At 43.1% G+C, this 15,061-nt stretch overlaps 1 protein-coding gene across 1 annotated transcript in view; it reads left to right on the top strand.

The window, feature by feature from the left end:
- The window catches only part of SORCS3 (sortilin related VPS10 domain containing receptor 3), a 750,118-nt gene that overhangs the window by 709,054 nt on the left and 26,003 nt on the right, over window positions 1-15,061 (top strand). Inside the window, exons 22-23 of the mRNA XM_053311335.1 lie at window positions 1,237-1,349; window positions 9,764-9,895. Of these exons, the coding sequence (XP_053167310.1) occupies window positions 1,237-1,349; window positions 9,764-9,895 (245 nt within the window). The remainder of the gene's footprint in view (window positions 1-1,236; window positions 1,350-9,763; window positions 9,896-15,061) is intronic.

Below are 15,061 nucleotides of genomic sequence, written 5' to 3'. Positions count from 1 at the left end.
ATAGTAGAGGTCCAGTCCTGCAGATTTATAAACTTGCTTGCCATTGAAATGAGCTTTGCTCCCCTGCAGTCAGTTAATTAGGAAGTAATTTTGTAGTGCCTCATGAATTGCAGTACCCTGATTTGGTTGTCATTAGCACGATTGGTATCTGATTTGTTATGCATTAACTACTGATGGCTGCACATGGGGCTAACAAACAGATAATTCCTGCTTTTGGAAAACAGATTGCTTACAGTAAGAATTTGCTCAGTGGAGTACAAAGCATGCTAAGCACAATAGAACCAACTTGATTTCTGAATGCTGGCTCCTATTTCCTGCCCGGCACAGTTTGATCGCTGGACAGTGCCAGTGCATGCACAAGGAGCTTAGGTTAAACTGCCCAGGGAGTTGCAGACCTCAGACCAAGAAGAGAGACTTATGTGCTGCTTAGCTGGTTTCCTTCCTTTTGCCCTTTTCTGTCTGTCTTCTTTTATTTTGTTTTCTTATACAAAATGCTTTTGGATGGGATAAAAGTGCTTTATAAAATGGAATCTACTCTTCTGTCTCTTTGCCTCTCTCGAACAATATATTCTACTGTTTTCTTTTTCTATCGTTCTCACCTCAGACTTGGCCATGGATTAAGTTCCTTTACAATCTAGTACAACACCAAACCAAGCCAAATGCAGGGGTTTTAATGTTATTATTTCCATGGGCTTTGAAGCAGGCCCAAGGTATATACTTCGGCATCACCACTGTAGTACAGCCAAGAGTTTAAGATTATTTTCCTTGTGTTCCTAAAAGTTATGGGTTCATGTCTCACTCAGTCCTATACTGAAATTCTTTTATTCCGTGGTATGTAAAAATTTAATCCTTTGGACTGGGAAAGGAAAAAGTGGGATATGATTGCTATTTCCCTAGATTTATGTTCATTAGGCCAGAGGAAGAAACTTGACATTTTAGACATCTTAGGATCAAGCCCCTCAAAAAGAGTATTATTAGCACTTGAATATTATTTTTTAATATAAATACTTGGGGAACAGGAATGACTTGGAGGATTTCTCCCATGATTGCAAAGAGCAAAAATATTCTTGAGTTTACTTGATATTTGGTGGATTTGGCATTTCTGAGGATATCTGCTTCTGTTCCACCAGTTCAGGACCGCACATGAAACTCTTTTGTGTATTGTAGAAACGGTTGCATCCATTTAAATGGATGGATGGCTTCAAGTGAATTTTTATTCTGGCTCTCTCTTGGCAGAGTACTTCCAGTCTCAGTTATTATCATTCTCTCCTAATTTGGATTATCACAACCCTGACATCCCTGAGTGGAGAGAGGACATCGGCAAAGTCATCAAGAGAGCACTGGTGCAGGTGAGTACCCTTGGCCAACCCACTGAATTAAAGGGGAGATTTTCTTAAATTCTGAGTAAGCTGTGGCAGGACAGTTTAGGGGAGGAAGTAATTGTTCACAATTAGCAAAAGCAACCACAACTTTTCATAAAGCCAGACACAGTACTGCGAGTGGATTTTGTACAAAATCATGCTTTTATCTATATACATATTTTATAACACTTCTCAGAATACAGCAGAACACTATTAAAAAAAAAAGTCATGCCAAGTTCACATCAGTAGCACCTTCAGCAGATCAAGGGACATATTTATAATCTTGTTTAGTGTCCAAAGTGTTTTTGCAATCCTTATCTCACCTATCTCTCCAAGATTTTGCATGGCACACTATCATCATTACCATTTTATAAATGAGAAACTGTCTAGATAAGCTGGTAATATGCTCAAAGCTTCCCGGAGTCCCTGACTGACCAAAGCCTTTACATTCAAGTTTCCTTCATTCAAGGTCAATCTCTTCCCTGTCTGTTGGAACACATTTGTTTCTCAACTTGTTTTTCTTGGTTGCCACCTTTAAAAGAACATTGTAGTACAAAAGCTTTTAAAAAGACAGTTTGAATTAACTGAAGATCTTCTCCCCACCCCCATCGCCCAGCTAATTTGGCCAAGAGGCACCTTTTGGAGTGTTGGCTCCTTTATATTTTTCGGGGAAGAGCAATTGTTACTATTCAGCCCCAGCACAGAATCGTTCTGGTGGCTCTTGCTGTTGTCTTCCTTGTGTTTCTTTGCAGACTGCGAGCCCTTTTGGAGACAGGGAATTATTTTATTTTATTTTTTCCTATGTAAACTGCTTTGAGAACTTTTTGTTTGTTTAAAAGTGGTGTATAATTTTTAAAAATGTTAACAGTGAACAGTTATGATGAAATTTTGTTCTTGGCTAATTGATTTGACTTCTAGTCCATCCCACTCTTAATATCCAGAGTAAGGTTATACAATATAAAAATGCAACAGATTGCCAAATAAAAATCCAGCTAAATTAGTAACAGAAAACAAAACTCAGATGTAAGCTTAATCCTATAGGTACAAATCAATCACTTTGCATGGCAATTTTGAATTTGTTCAGCCTAGCTTTGCTATACTGTCTGGCAGAAAAGGCTCACAAACTGAATATTTTATCTAACTGCAGTTAGTACACATATCTTTGGATATCTAATGAAAAATAATTCCAGTTTGGAGAATATATCTTAAGATGACAATCCAAACAAAAATAAACATGCTTAACCATCATCCAGAGTCATGGTTTTTTACATGTGAGTAGGACTTCCTACTCCCAAGTAACCCTATTGGTTCTATTAAATGCCCCCTAATGTTTTCAGATAAAAAAACCCATGCTAATTTAACATTTCACTCCAGGGGAGTGCAGCAGTGACCCCCACATTCCAAGCATGGTGCCCTGTGTGACTGCATGGCTCACTGAACTGTTAGCAAAGAAACATGAACATTTCAAACCCCACAATAATGAGGATCCATACATCATTTTAGTTGTCAGCATTTCAGCTGAAAGGCAATCTGAGAGCTAGTCAAGTGCATTCTACAGGCCAGTTACCCACAATCATCACATTTTTTGCCTGGTTTCTTGTCAGCTGTCCTGGGCACAAACTTCCTGGATACACACAATATACCAACATTTTCTGTCCAGCCAAGCCAAACACAGACAACATTGCTTCCCTTTGTGAATGTGGTTGCATCTCAAGGGGTATGTCTGGCTTCTTGTGGCTCATAGTGTCTACACAGATCAGTCCCTTGTTCAGGAGAGCCTCTGACAGCTATACACTGTGGTGGGGGGGGGGAGTTATCCCTCACCATAACTCTCTGAGAGCAGGTCCAAATTTGAGGGCATTGCCCTACACATGTGAGATCAGGTCTGTGGCAAGAATGCTCCTGCCTTGATGTAACTGGGGGATGTGCTAATGTGCTTTTGGCACATCTTTTAATCACATCAGAGGGATGCTCATTTGAGTCGCCTCTCTACAACTGCTTCAACAAGGTTTTGGACTGCATTAGAATGAGTGCATCTGAAGCAGCCCAAAGTGTTGTTCCATGGCTGTATGCTTTGCACAACCTGCAGGCCTACTTGTCTTTGTTGCAGTGCTCCAGCTTGCTTCCAAAGGTAAACATTCCCTGTCAGTGGATAGGATGTTTTTGCATCACTGCACCATCATATTTTCAAACAGTACTTCTTTGGTTTGCCTGGCATGTGTTACATAAAAACATAAGAATAACCCTGCTGGATCAGGTCCAAGGCCCATCTGGTCCAGCATCCTGTTTCACACAGTAGCCAACCAGATGCCGCTGGAAGCCATGGGCAGGAGTTGAGGGCATGCCCTCTCTCCTGCTGTTACTCCTCTGCAACTGGTATTCAGAGGCATCTCGCCTTTGAGGCTGGAGGCGTCCTATAGCCCTACAACTAGTAGCCAATGATAGACCTCTCCTCCATGAAGTTATCCAAACCCCTCTTAAAACCATCCAGGTTGTTGGCTGTAACCACATCTTGTGACAGAGAATTCCACAAGTGGATTATGCATTGGGTGAAAAAGTACTTCCGTTTGTTGGTCCTAGATTTCCTGGCAATCAGTTTCATAGGATGACCCCTGGTTCTAGTGTTATGTGAGAGGGAAAGGAATTTCTCTTTATCTACTTTCTCCACTCCATGCATGATTTTATACACCTCTATCATGTCTTCCCACAGTCGTCATCTTTCTAAACTAAAAAGCCCCAGATGTTGTAGCCTTGCCTCTTAAGAAAGGTGTTCTAGGCCCCTGATCATCTTGATTGCCCTCTTCTGCACCTTTTCCAGTTCTACAATGTCCTTTTTTAGATGTGGTGACCAGAATTGTACACAGTACTAAAGGTATGGCTGCACCATCATTTTGTATAAGGGCATTATAATATTAGCAGTTTTGTTTTCAATCCGCTTCCTAATGATCCATAGTATGGAACTGGCCTTTTTCACAGCTGACACACATTGAGTTGATACTTTCAACGAGCTGTCCACCATGACCCCAAGATCCCTCTCTTGGTCAGTCACCAACAGCTCAGATCCCATCAGCGTATACTTGAAGTTTGGGCTTTTTGTCCCAATGTGCATCACTTTACACGTACCAACAATGAACCGCATTTGCCACTTTGTCGCCCACTCACTCAGTTTGGAGAGATCCTTTTGGAGCTCGTCACAATCCGTTTTGGATTTCACTCCCCCCAAAAGTTAGGTATCATCTGCAAATCTGTCCACCTCGCTGCTTACCCCTACTTCTAGATCATTTATGAATAAATTAAAAAGCACCCATCCCAGTACAGATCCCTGGGGGACCCCACGTCTTACTTCCCTCCATTGTGAAAACTTTCCATTTATCCCTACCCTCCTTTCTGTTGCCAGAAGGGACAGCACCTCAGAAACCTAACAGCTGCTTATCAACTGCTGGTCAGACCCAGGAATAGAGCTGTGCTGTAGCTCCCGCACAGACAAGGTCCAGATTCCTCTAATGGTGGCCAACTTGACAATCACTCTTCTCACCTGTCATATGGCTTTGTCATCAAATCTTAAATTACTTGTGATGTCCTCAAATCATCTCATCTTCATCATGGCACAGAAATAAGAGCGCCCCAAGTGTACTGCCCCCAGACACTGCAAAGCTTCATGATTGGCATGAAGCACACCAGCCAGGACTAGCAGGCCAAGATACACTTTCAGTTCTGTTAGGTAAGGGTGCCTCCACTGAAACATAAGAAGCGGCTGCCTACTGAGTCAGATCACTGGTCATCTAGAGCAGCATTGCCTACTCTGGCTGGCAGTGGCTCTCCAGGAATTCAGGTTAGAATTTGGATTCCTCCCTCAGGGTTAGTGATGGACCTCTCTTGGTCTTAGATTGCAGGGGAGGGAGTAGCTTCAAGTTGCTTCACTCACTGCCTCCTCCTGCTGGAGGAGGACCTAGACCCCACCTCAACACTGTGCAGCAGGCAAATAAGAGACTGATTGAAGACCACTTTTTGCCACATTATTTCGGTACCTACTACCTTCAGTGGAGGCACCCTTATCTAATAGAACTGAAGGATGTGGAGGTGGGATGTGTGGTTCAGCAGATTGTTCAGTGCCACACATCCCACCTCCATATCCTCTTGCTTTCTCCTCCTAGAACCAAGCTTCAACCTCTGACCCCTTCTGGGCTATATCCCAGTAGGAGAAATGGGAAAAGATTAGAGATTTACTGCAGATGGTCGATCCACTGATGCCAGGCTTCCTGAAGCTGACAAGTTGAGGTTGCTGCTTTTGTGATCCTTTTGGCTTTGTTCTGCTGGCTTAAATCCCTGCCTCTGGGAGGTCAGATGCTGTTGAATGCTTCAGTTCCAAATACTATTGTCTGCTATTGTGGGAGGGGCTGGTTTCATCTACCCTAACTCAGATGAAGTCAGATGTACTATGCAGTGCCTCAGACTAGTTTTGAGGCACGGGGCCTATTCACACACATAGGCAAAACCAGGCTAAGGAAGCCCAGCCCAGTTTCCCCTGTGCGTGTGAACTGCCGGAAGCCATGCGGCTCCCAGCAGCAGCATGGCAGCAAACCCTGGTAGGAAGCCTTGGCTGTTAGCCAGGGTTAAGGGCACGAGCGCACTCTCAGCCCTGGCTAGCTGATCATGTGTGTGACACATGTGACACCTACGCATGAGTATCCTCCTGGCCTGTGTTGGGAGGCAGCATTATGGGAGTTCTGGGAGCCTCCCAGCCCCCAAACCTCTTGGCTGCCGGTAGCAGCCAGTGAATGGCTGGGCGAGCAATCTGCTTGCCCAGCCAGAGGACAAGGATAATCTGCAGGGGAGGTAAGCAGTTTAAGCCTGTGAGTCGCCACCAGATGAACCGGTGGTAACTGGAGACGGACCTCCTTAGATGTCCTTAACGTGTGATGGGGGTCATGCAGAAGAAGGCGCTCTCTAAGATAACTAGGACCTTAGCCATTCAGGGCTTTAAAGGTAATGACCAGCACTTGGTGTTTTGCCCGGAAACATATTGGAAGCCAGTGTAACTGTTTCAATACAGGCATAATATGGTCTCTCTGGGTTACCCCAGAGGCCAATCTGGCTGCCGCATTTTGAACTAACTGAAGTTTCCAAACTATGTACAAAGGCAGCCCCACATAGAGCGCATTACAGTAGTCAAGCCGGGAGGTTACCAGCTGATGCACCACTGTTTTGAGGTCATCCGCTTCAAGGAATGGGTGCAGATGTTGAATCAGCCAGAGCTGACAGAAAACACTCCTGGCCGTGGCCTCCACCTGAGATACCAGGGTAAGGCCTGGGTTCAGGAGTACTCCTAAGCTGCGCACCTGCTCCTTCCAGGGGAGTGTAACCCCATTCAGCACAGGAGGTTCTAACACACCCCTCAGATTCTGAGCCCCTACAATGAACAGCTCCATCTTGCTTGTATTCTGCTTCAGTTTGTTATCCCTCATCCAGCCCATTACTGCCTGTAGGTGGGCATTTAGAGAATGAGTGCCATTTCCTGAAGTTGAAAAGGCGAAGTAGATTTGGGTGTCATCAGCAAACACCCAGCACCAAACCTCCTGATGACCTCACCCAGCAGTTTCATGTAGATACTGAAAAGCATTGGTGACAGAATGGAGCCCTGAGGGACTCCATATAACAGCTCCTGTTTTGATGAGCAACTGTCACCAAGCTCCACCATCTGGAATCTACCTGAGAGATAGGAGTGGAACCACAGCAAAGCAGTGCCCTCTAACGCCAACTCTCCCAGGCAACCCAGAAGTATACCATGGTCGATGGTATTGAACACCACCGAGAGATCCAGAAGAACCAGCAGAGTCACACTCCCTCTGTTGGTAAAGGTCATCCATCAGGCTGACCAAGGCTGTCTCAACCTTGGCATGGGATAGAAACCACCCCACCATAGAAAGCCCACTCATTTCTGGGGAGGTTAATCGCCTAGCTGACTTATAATGGGGATGGGATAGAAACTACCCCACCACAGAAAGCCTATTCATTTTGAGATAGTATTCCACCATGTATCATATTTGTATTAATAACATAAATATCATAACTGGTGTGGGGCCATACCTGTAGATCTGTCATGTACAAGAGAGAAGGTAGGTTTTTGGCAATAAGAGCAAAGTGAGGAGTGCAGTGGTTTGCTTGTTTATTTAGCTTTACACATCTGGGAGTGGAAATCTACTCCAAAATCCAGATGAGGGTTAAATCCTGTTGAAATCAGTAGGACTCATGGTCCTATGGTATGAGCCATTATTGTGAAGCAGTATATTGGATATATAGTAGAGTTTATGCCCTCTTTCCCAGCATGGTCCTGCTTTATTGTATCAGGGTAAGCCAAGAAAGAAGAGAGTCCAGGGATCTGGATCTTTATCAGGCCAAGGTCAAGTCAAAACGGCATAACCCTGTTTTGCTTTTTCCTAGTACTATAATAAGTGAATGGGCAAATACACAGAGAAAGGTTGTAGTCCAAAATGGATAATAGGGATAGAACAGGCAGAAATGAGGGAGAGACAAGGATAGTAAAGAGATGAAGCTAGGCATGGCAGAAGTAGTTACATACCTAAAGCTTGGTTACATTTGGGTATAATGGGTTAAGCCTCTTTCATCTACTGTGGCAAAAGCTTCTTGGACTTCAAACTGCTTAAATTTATCTAAATCGCCCCCATATTGTGCAACAATTATAGATAGAATGTGAAGGCTCATTAATCACACTACAAATATAAGTGAGGGAGAGGAGCTTATGGGGGAGGAAGGTACCTAATGGCGGAGAGAGGGGAATAAATTTGAATTTCACCAAAATACTTTAAATCATGATTTTCACAAAGGGTAGGTGTAATGAAAGGGCAGAAGGAGAAAATATTTATTAATCTTATAGACTGGGATAGAATTGTCAACTAGAGTCAAAATCTGGGTCATGGAATAATTCGTATTCAAGGATTTGATGTGTTTTGTGTGTATCTTCCCTGAAAGCAAATATTCGGCTCTAATTGAATTGCACATATTCTTTTCACATGGGGGTGGTGTTAGCCATTTAAAGCATGTATTACCCATGTTTTATTAACCATGTGTTAACCCATGTTTTACATGTAATGTTAACAACAATTTTATGTGACTGAGGGGAGGCATGCTTTTTGATAACTAGAGATTTTTTTGATTTTTTAAAGTAACTGTTCATTTTATTGCAGATAGCTCATATTTGTGACATACTGAATTTTCTCACTCACTAAACACTGTGTGTGAAAATTTGCAGTTTTACCCATTTGTTATTTGCACTGTGAAAAAAATTTCTTGGTGTGATTGGATGACTTCGTTCCTTTTGATCAAATGCATTCTTGCTTCTAAAAATAAAAGAAGCTGGATTTTCAGCATCCTGAGAGTGAAGTTGCAAGGAACACATTGTTAACATATACCTGTTTCAAAATACCTTTTAGTCTGCTCATAGACCAAATATTTGGCTCTGATTGCACCCCTCCTTTCCACATGGGATGTTAATAAGGTTTATGTGTTTGAGGAGAGCGATGCGGTTTGAAATCTAGAAATCTCTTGTGTTCATGCATCACAGAAGTATACATGCTTCAGGGAATAGAATAAATTTTCTATTTATACCTTTTCAGCTAGATGTGTTCTATTCAGATATGGTTTTTCAGTTCATTTAAGAACAGACAGAGATGAGCAATGATTTTGTAAGAGAGGTCACACAGCTCAGTGTTGGAGCCCAGGTTTTGCATGCAGAAGGGCTGCCATTCAGTCCCAGGCATCTCCTATTTGAAGAGAATCAGGTAGTGGGTGATGGGAAAGATCTCTCTCTTTGCCTGAGACCCTGGAAAGTTGCTGCCGGTTAAAGTAGACAGTCCTGGGCTAAATAGATTATGATCTAACTCACTCTAGGGCAGCTTGATACATTTGCATGCATTGTGTTCTAGTATATAATGTTTTGGTAATTGCACTAAAGTATAACCAAGTACCTCTCCAATGAAAGAAACTACTAAGTACCTTTCCGTGAAAGAAAATTCTGAGAACTAGAGGAACATTATATTCAATTGTCTTAAAAATTAGTTGTATTGTGTTTTAACATACTTGGAATGGGTTTCAAGGTTCAAATTGACAAAGTAGGCATGTGGTTTCTGGAGCACAGTGGAAGTGGGGAGCACAGGATTTCTGCATTTTGGATTCCTTTGGGTACCTGAATATGACCAACCTCATGAGTTATTTCTAAGGCTTGTTGAAAAGAAGAAGTAGACGTTGTAAAACAGGGATATATGGTGGGGCCCAAAGCTTGATAATGCCTTCTGCTCTTTTTAAAGAGTAATACAAGAAGATGAAGAAAGAATATAAATGCAGTGATGATTCCTACTAATCCCTCCCTTGGTTTTCTTCCTTAGGTGACTGGCATTCCTGACGAACAAGTTCTGGTAGCAGTATTCCCTGGTGTGCCCACCTCTGCTGAGCTCTTCATCCTACCCCATCACAACATATCAGAGAGAAGAAAAGGGAGTGAAGGTGACTTGGAGCAGGTGAGGAAGGGGGAGAGCTTTCCCTTTCAGTATTCAATTGCACAAAACCCTTTCTTCTGCATTCACACAACATTGGTTTTAATTAACTGGAAGATTTCTAGGTAGGATGTGCCACTTCTTTGACTATTAAATGGACTCTGAACAGCAAGTGGTGTAATTTGAGACGCAGGGTTGCCAGACTGGCAACACAAAGAATTATGTTGCCTTTACATTGCCTGGCAGTGAGTGAAATGAGAAATGGGTGAGGAATTTCCATGCCCTTATTGTCAGATGCCAAGAGAGAGTGTTAGAAGCAGGGAACAACTGGACCAGCACCAGGTTACTCTGAGCCTTGGAGCAAAGTCAGTCAGGCCCTGCCTTGCCCAGTGGCACACAAGCTCAGGAACCAATAGGCTGTGCTGTGCACCCTCCCAGTGTTACCTGGGCACCCCCAATAACTAAGTGAGGAGGTAGTGGTAGCAACTCTAGTCTTCCTCCACATCCCCACAACCCTCAGAGATGGAGGCCTTCAGAGACAACTCAAAGTACTCCACCAGCATCTTTTCCTCCAAAGGCAAGAACTGTCACAGGGACTTTGGAGAAAGCCCATTGGCTGGCCAGGGCAGGACAAGTAGGAGTTGATGGATGGATTGCATATAGAGATAGGGGAATGTACAGTTGTCGTGTGACTCTATTTTCTTATCTCTGTATGTGTAACTTATGTGGAAGGTCCTCCACCATGAAATGGATGGGCCCTTGTGTCGGCATGGATTGATTGTGCCCCACTTGGTCCTAGCTGCCATGCCAGCCTTGAATATAGTGCATGTGCTCATAGCTGGATGGCTGGTGGAGTGCAGAGATCATCAAGCAGGGTGCTTTGCTGAGTCCCCATCTCTGATGCCTCCTCGTGAGCTGGTCTTGTGGTAGCAAGCATGACTTGTCCCCTTAGCTAAGCAGGGTCTTCCCTGGTTGCATATGAAAGGGAGACTAGAAGTGTGAGCACTGTAAGATATTCCCCTTAGGGGATGGAGCCACTCTGGGAAGAGGAGAAAGTTTCAAGTTCCCTCCCTGGCTTTTCCAAGATAGGGCTGAGAGAAATTCCTGCCTGCAACCTTGGAGAAGCTGCTGCCAGTCTGTGAAGACAATACTGAGCTTGAAAGACCAATGGTCTGACTCAGTATATCACAGCTTCTTATGTTCCTGTGTTCCTACCTGTTGTCAGGATATGGGAACCCCTCCCCACTAGTTGCTGCTAAGTAGTGATAGCCACAGTGGCCAATTTCTGGGCAAAACCATTCTTTGAGTTAGCACTGGCAACCCTGTGTGGTTTCAGCATGATTATAAAACATGCCGTATAATTTACTAGGTTCCAGAACAGTATTTCCCAAACAGAGGTGATATGCTATGGTGTCTGTTGCAAAGGATGTCTTGATAAAATAAGCCCTTTCTCACAACCAGTGAGAAAGGGCTACTTGTTTTTCTGGGAGGAAGCCTGAAATCACTTACCTCTCCACACACAAGCAGTCTGCCGTCCTTGGGAGGGCAGTTCACCCGCCCAGACAAGCACTAGCTCTTGCCAGTAGCTTCGAGGGTCAGAGTGCCAGGATGCTTCTCCCCATGTCTCCCTACCCCCCTGAGCTCCCTGAGTGTGCATTGCATTATTTGGATCCCACCTTGGATCCCCAAATCTGCCAATCAGCAAGCAGCTGTGGCTGACACATGATCACTCAAACAGGGTTAGGAGATCGCTCACTCTCCTAATCCTGTTTTGAGGAGAGGCTTCATAGGTGGGTTTGCCGCCATGGTGCCACTGGGATTGGGCATGATTCCGGTGGTTCAAACACATGTGCAAAACCAGGCTGGGCTCCCTTAGCCCAGTTTTGCACATGCATGTGAATAGCCTCCATGACTCAGATTTTTAGTGCTGCTCTGTCTTTGTAACACTCCAACCTTTACAGTTTTCTTTCATGCATGTGTATAGTCTCCAGTCTTGCAGAGTTGCCCATATGTGCATACATGAGTAGGCTCTCTTCGGACCTTCATATGAATATGTATAGGTTGTGGACAGAGCCTCCTCCTACTTCAGTCCTCCTCTATCCACTTTGAATAGAGCTCTGGTGGGCCACTGTGTGAAACAGGATGCTGGACTAGATGGGCCTTGGGCCTGATCCAGCAGGGCTGTTCTTATGTTCTTATGAAGATCTGAAAGTATTTCATTGTAGACATCAACATGTGTGAATAAGACAAACACTTGTTTGGAAACGTGTATATCACAGTGTGTACACTTCATAGAGCTAGGATTGCCTGCAGCTCCCTATCAGGGGTATACTCAAGTTATAAACCATATAGGATTAGAGTGGAGATTGTATTTGGAAGGAACAATATCCATTCACTTAAATAAATAGGTAATTACAGTGATGGATAGCAGCTCTGATATTAAGGTGAGAATAGCATGAGCTTGCTAAAGCTTCCATGCAGAAATTAACTACTGATTAAATCAACTGTATCATTTCTGGAGCCTTTGTATGGAGTAGGGGGAATATAAAAAGACTTGCCAGCAAAATCCAGTTACTCTCACTGATGATCTCTCTTACAGCTTATAGATGTAAGATCAATCACCTACTATAATTGCATTTATATCAGATTTTGTAATATTCAAAGCACTTCACATACAATATCTTAACAACCCCAGGCCATAGTCTGATATTATTTTTATCCCCATTTTGCAAATGGTGGGCTAAGGCTGAAAGACAGTAACTCGCCTAAGTGACTGCATAGCACAAGTGAGATTTGAATCAGGAACAGCTCAGTCTATTAGCCAACATACTGCCCCCGTTCATCCAGGGCTTCTGCAGACATATAAAGATCCCCCTTTTCCTAGTATGAAGAGGCAATAAAGCACATGCAGATGCTCCAAATGTTTTCATAGCCACAGATGGAGCTAACTACTTTTCTTGAGGCTATGAAGATCATGGGGTTTAAGAAATTTGCACAGCACAATTACAGCATGCAGCATTCCTATCTCAGTATTTGGAAAGTGGAATCTTGAGAAGTTTCACTTTGAAGTTTAGAAGATTATTTCTAGCCTTCATAGATGCAGATTTAAACTTGAAAGGGTACAAACAGTTGTTCCAATCCAACAATGGTGATCTGAATATGGAAGCAGGCTCTGTATGCAGATTTGTAATGGGCACAAAAGGATAAGACATTGGATTTAAACAAACAAACCCTGAAGCTACATATGTGAGATTGTTGCTGGCTTGAATCTATACATATATCCCCCCAGCATATGGCTGGCTTGGATCTACTAACATATCCTCCAGCATACGGTTGGCATGGTCAGTTCTGACAAAACTGCTCATCTGTTGAGATAGGGTGCTAAATTTAAGCCATTGTATTGGCACCAGTGGCCAGCCGGCGACCAACAGGTTCTAGGATTCGAAGACAATAAACACACACCAGGGTAAATTCCAAAGAAGTTTTATTAGGTAGAGCTGAATAATACCTAAAGAAGATTATAGAACAAAGGATATACCATATCCCCCTTCTGCTCATCAGGAAACCCAGATGATGGCAGATGTACCCTCTGAAGCTGGCTGTTTTTTTAGCAGCTTCCCAGGTCTCTAGGTCTACGCCGAGTTTCAAAAATACTGGGGTGTCCTCCTGTCTTTTTATATGGTCTGGTGGGTACACCTTATCAGCGGTGTGGGTGAGACCCAAACACTTGAACATCTGCCAAGGACATTCTAATCAAGATACTGTCCTTGGTGCACATCCATTTATCCTCCCTTCTCCAGTTGGCTAGGGAGTATGTTTTAAGTAAACATTATCTCTGCCTTGCTGTATCAAGCTGTACCAAGATATAAGGTTCAAAACATGAATACAGGAATGAAGGTGATTACAAGGTCTTTAGCAAACAACAACAAGATATGAGATTAAAAGGTATGTAATGAAACCCTTTATGTGTATAAGTATAAGGAATCTACAGAATCCTATATGCAGAAAGGGAAAAAGTGGACCACACCACTAAACCTCCTCGCCAATCTTCCGTGGTGACACTATAGCATCTTCTCACGCACACGCACACACACACACACACACACCCCACAGATGACTGGTGCTATGAAAGTAGATAGTGCCGCTCTGTCATAAGCAAATCCATTGTAGAGGAGGATATGGAATTAATAGGTTGCTTACTAACTGCAACTAGAATTCATATTGTGTCTTCTTGGAAGGACTGCCCTCCAGCTGGATCCCCCCCCCCAATGCAGATCTGGTTTACTCAAATCTGGGCAATAGCCCTGATGATACGATGTACATATTACAGAAGGAGCATTAACAGACAAGTTTATTGAATGTTGGGATTGATTTGTTAGTTTTAGGAAAGTTACTGTCCGGGATGACATAGAACCATATTCACTATTGTTAATTTTATACAATTTGCATCTGTGTTTGTCTTTTGTGATGCTCATACATACCTTACTATTTCTGGTAGTGGCTTATCCTTTCATAATCAGAAAGTCAAAATGGACAGTGATGACCATCTGTTCAGCAGGCATGCTTATATGAGTATGTAGCCCAGTACTATATAAAAGCTTTTGGTACCAGGGCTAGAAATGCCATCCCAGTAATTTGGAAGTTTACAATTTGGGGAGAAATTCAAATATGAAGAATTTCAGCTGCTTCTTCAGATTCCATCGTTTTGCTTCCTTTCCCTAGAAAGGGCTGCATGGCCCACATTTCCTGATAGCTGAACTGAATATTTTTAGGAAATAGCAAATAAGGAAGGTGATATTACTTACTGGACCAACTTCTCTAACTTAAGGTGTGTGTTTCTCTGGTGTAGTATCCTGATGTAAGGATACTAAAGGTATTGAGCAATTCATTTGCCTGAAAAGGCTGCATGTTTAATCAAGGGGTGGGGAACCTTGGAACTCCAGTTGTTTTTGAACTACAACTCCCACCATCCCCAGTGGCTGGGAATGATGGGAGTTGTAGTTCAACAACAGCTGGAGGGCCAAGGTTCCCCGCCCTCGGTTTTAATCTAAAGCTTGTATTAACTTAAAGCAACAGGCAATAGTCCCATAATTCCTTTACAATTTGCATCTCCCTGAAATTTAACCTGCAACACTTGGTTGTTCCAAACATGAATAAATTGAATCTTCTGTTATGCAAAAAACCAAAAAT

The sequence above is a fragment of the Hemicordylus capensis genome, chromosome 3, assembly GCF_027244095.1.
Source record: "Hemicordylus capensis ecotype Gifberg chromosome 3, rHemCap1.1.pri, whole genome shotgun sequence".
NCBI lineage: Eukaryota > Metazoa > Chordata > Lepidosauria > Squamata > Cordylidae > Hemicordylus > Hemicordylus capensis.
The sequence above is the reverse complement of the archived record's forward strand: the minus strand, read 5'-3'. Positions and strand labels throughout refer to the sequence as shown.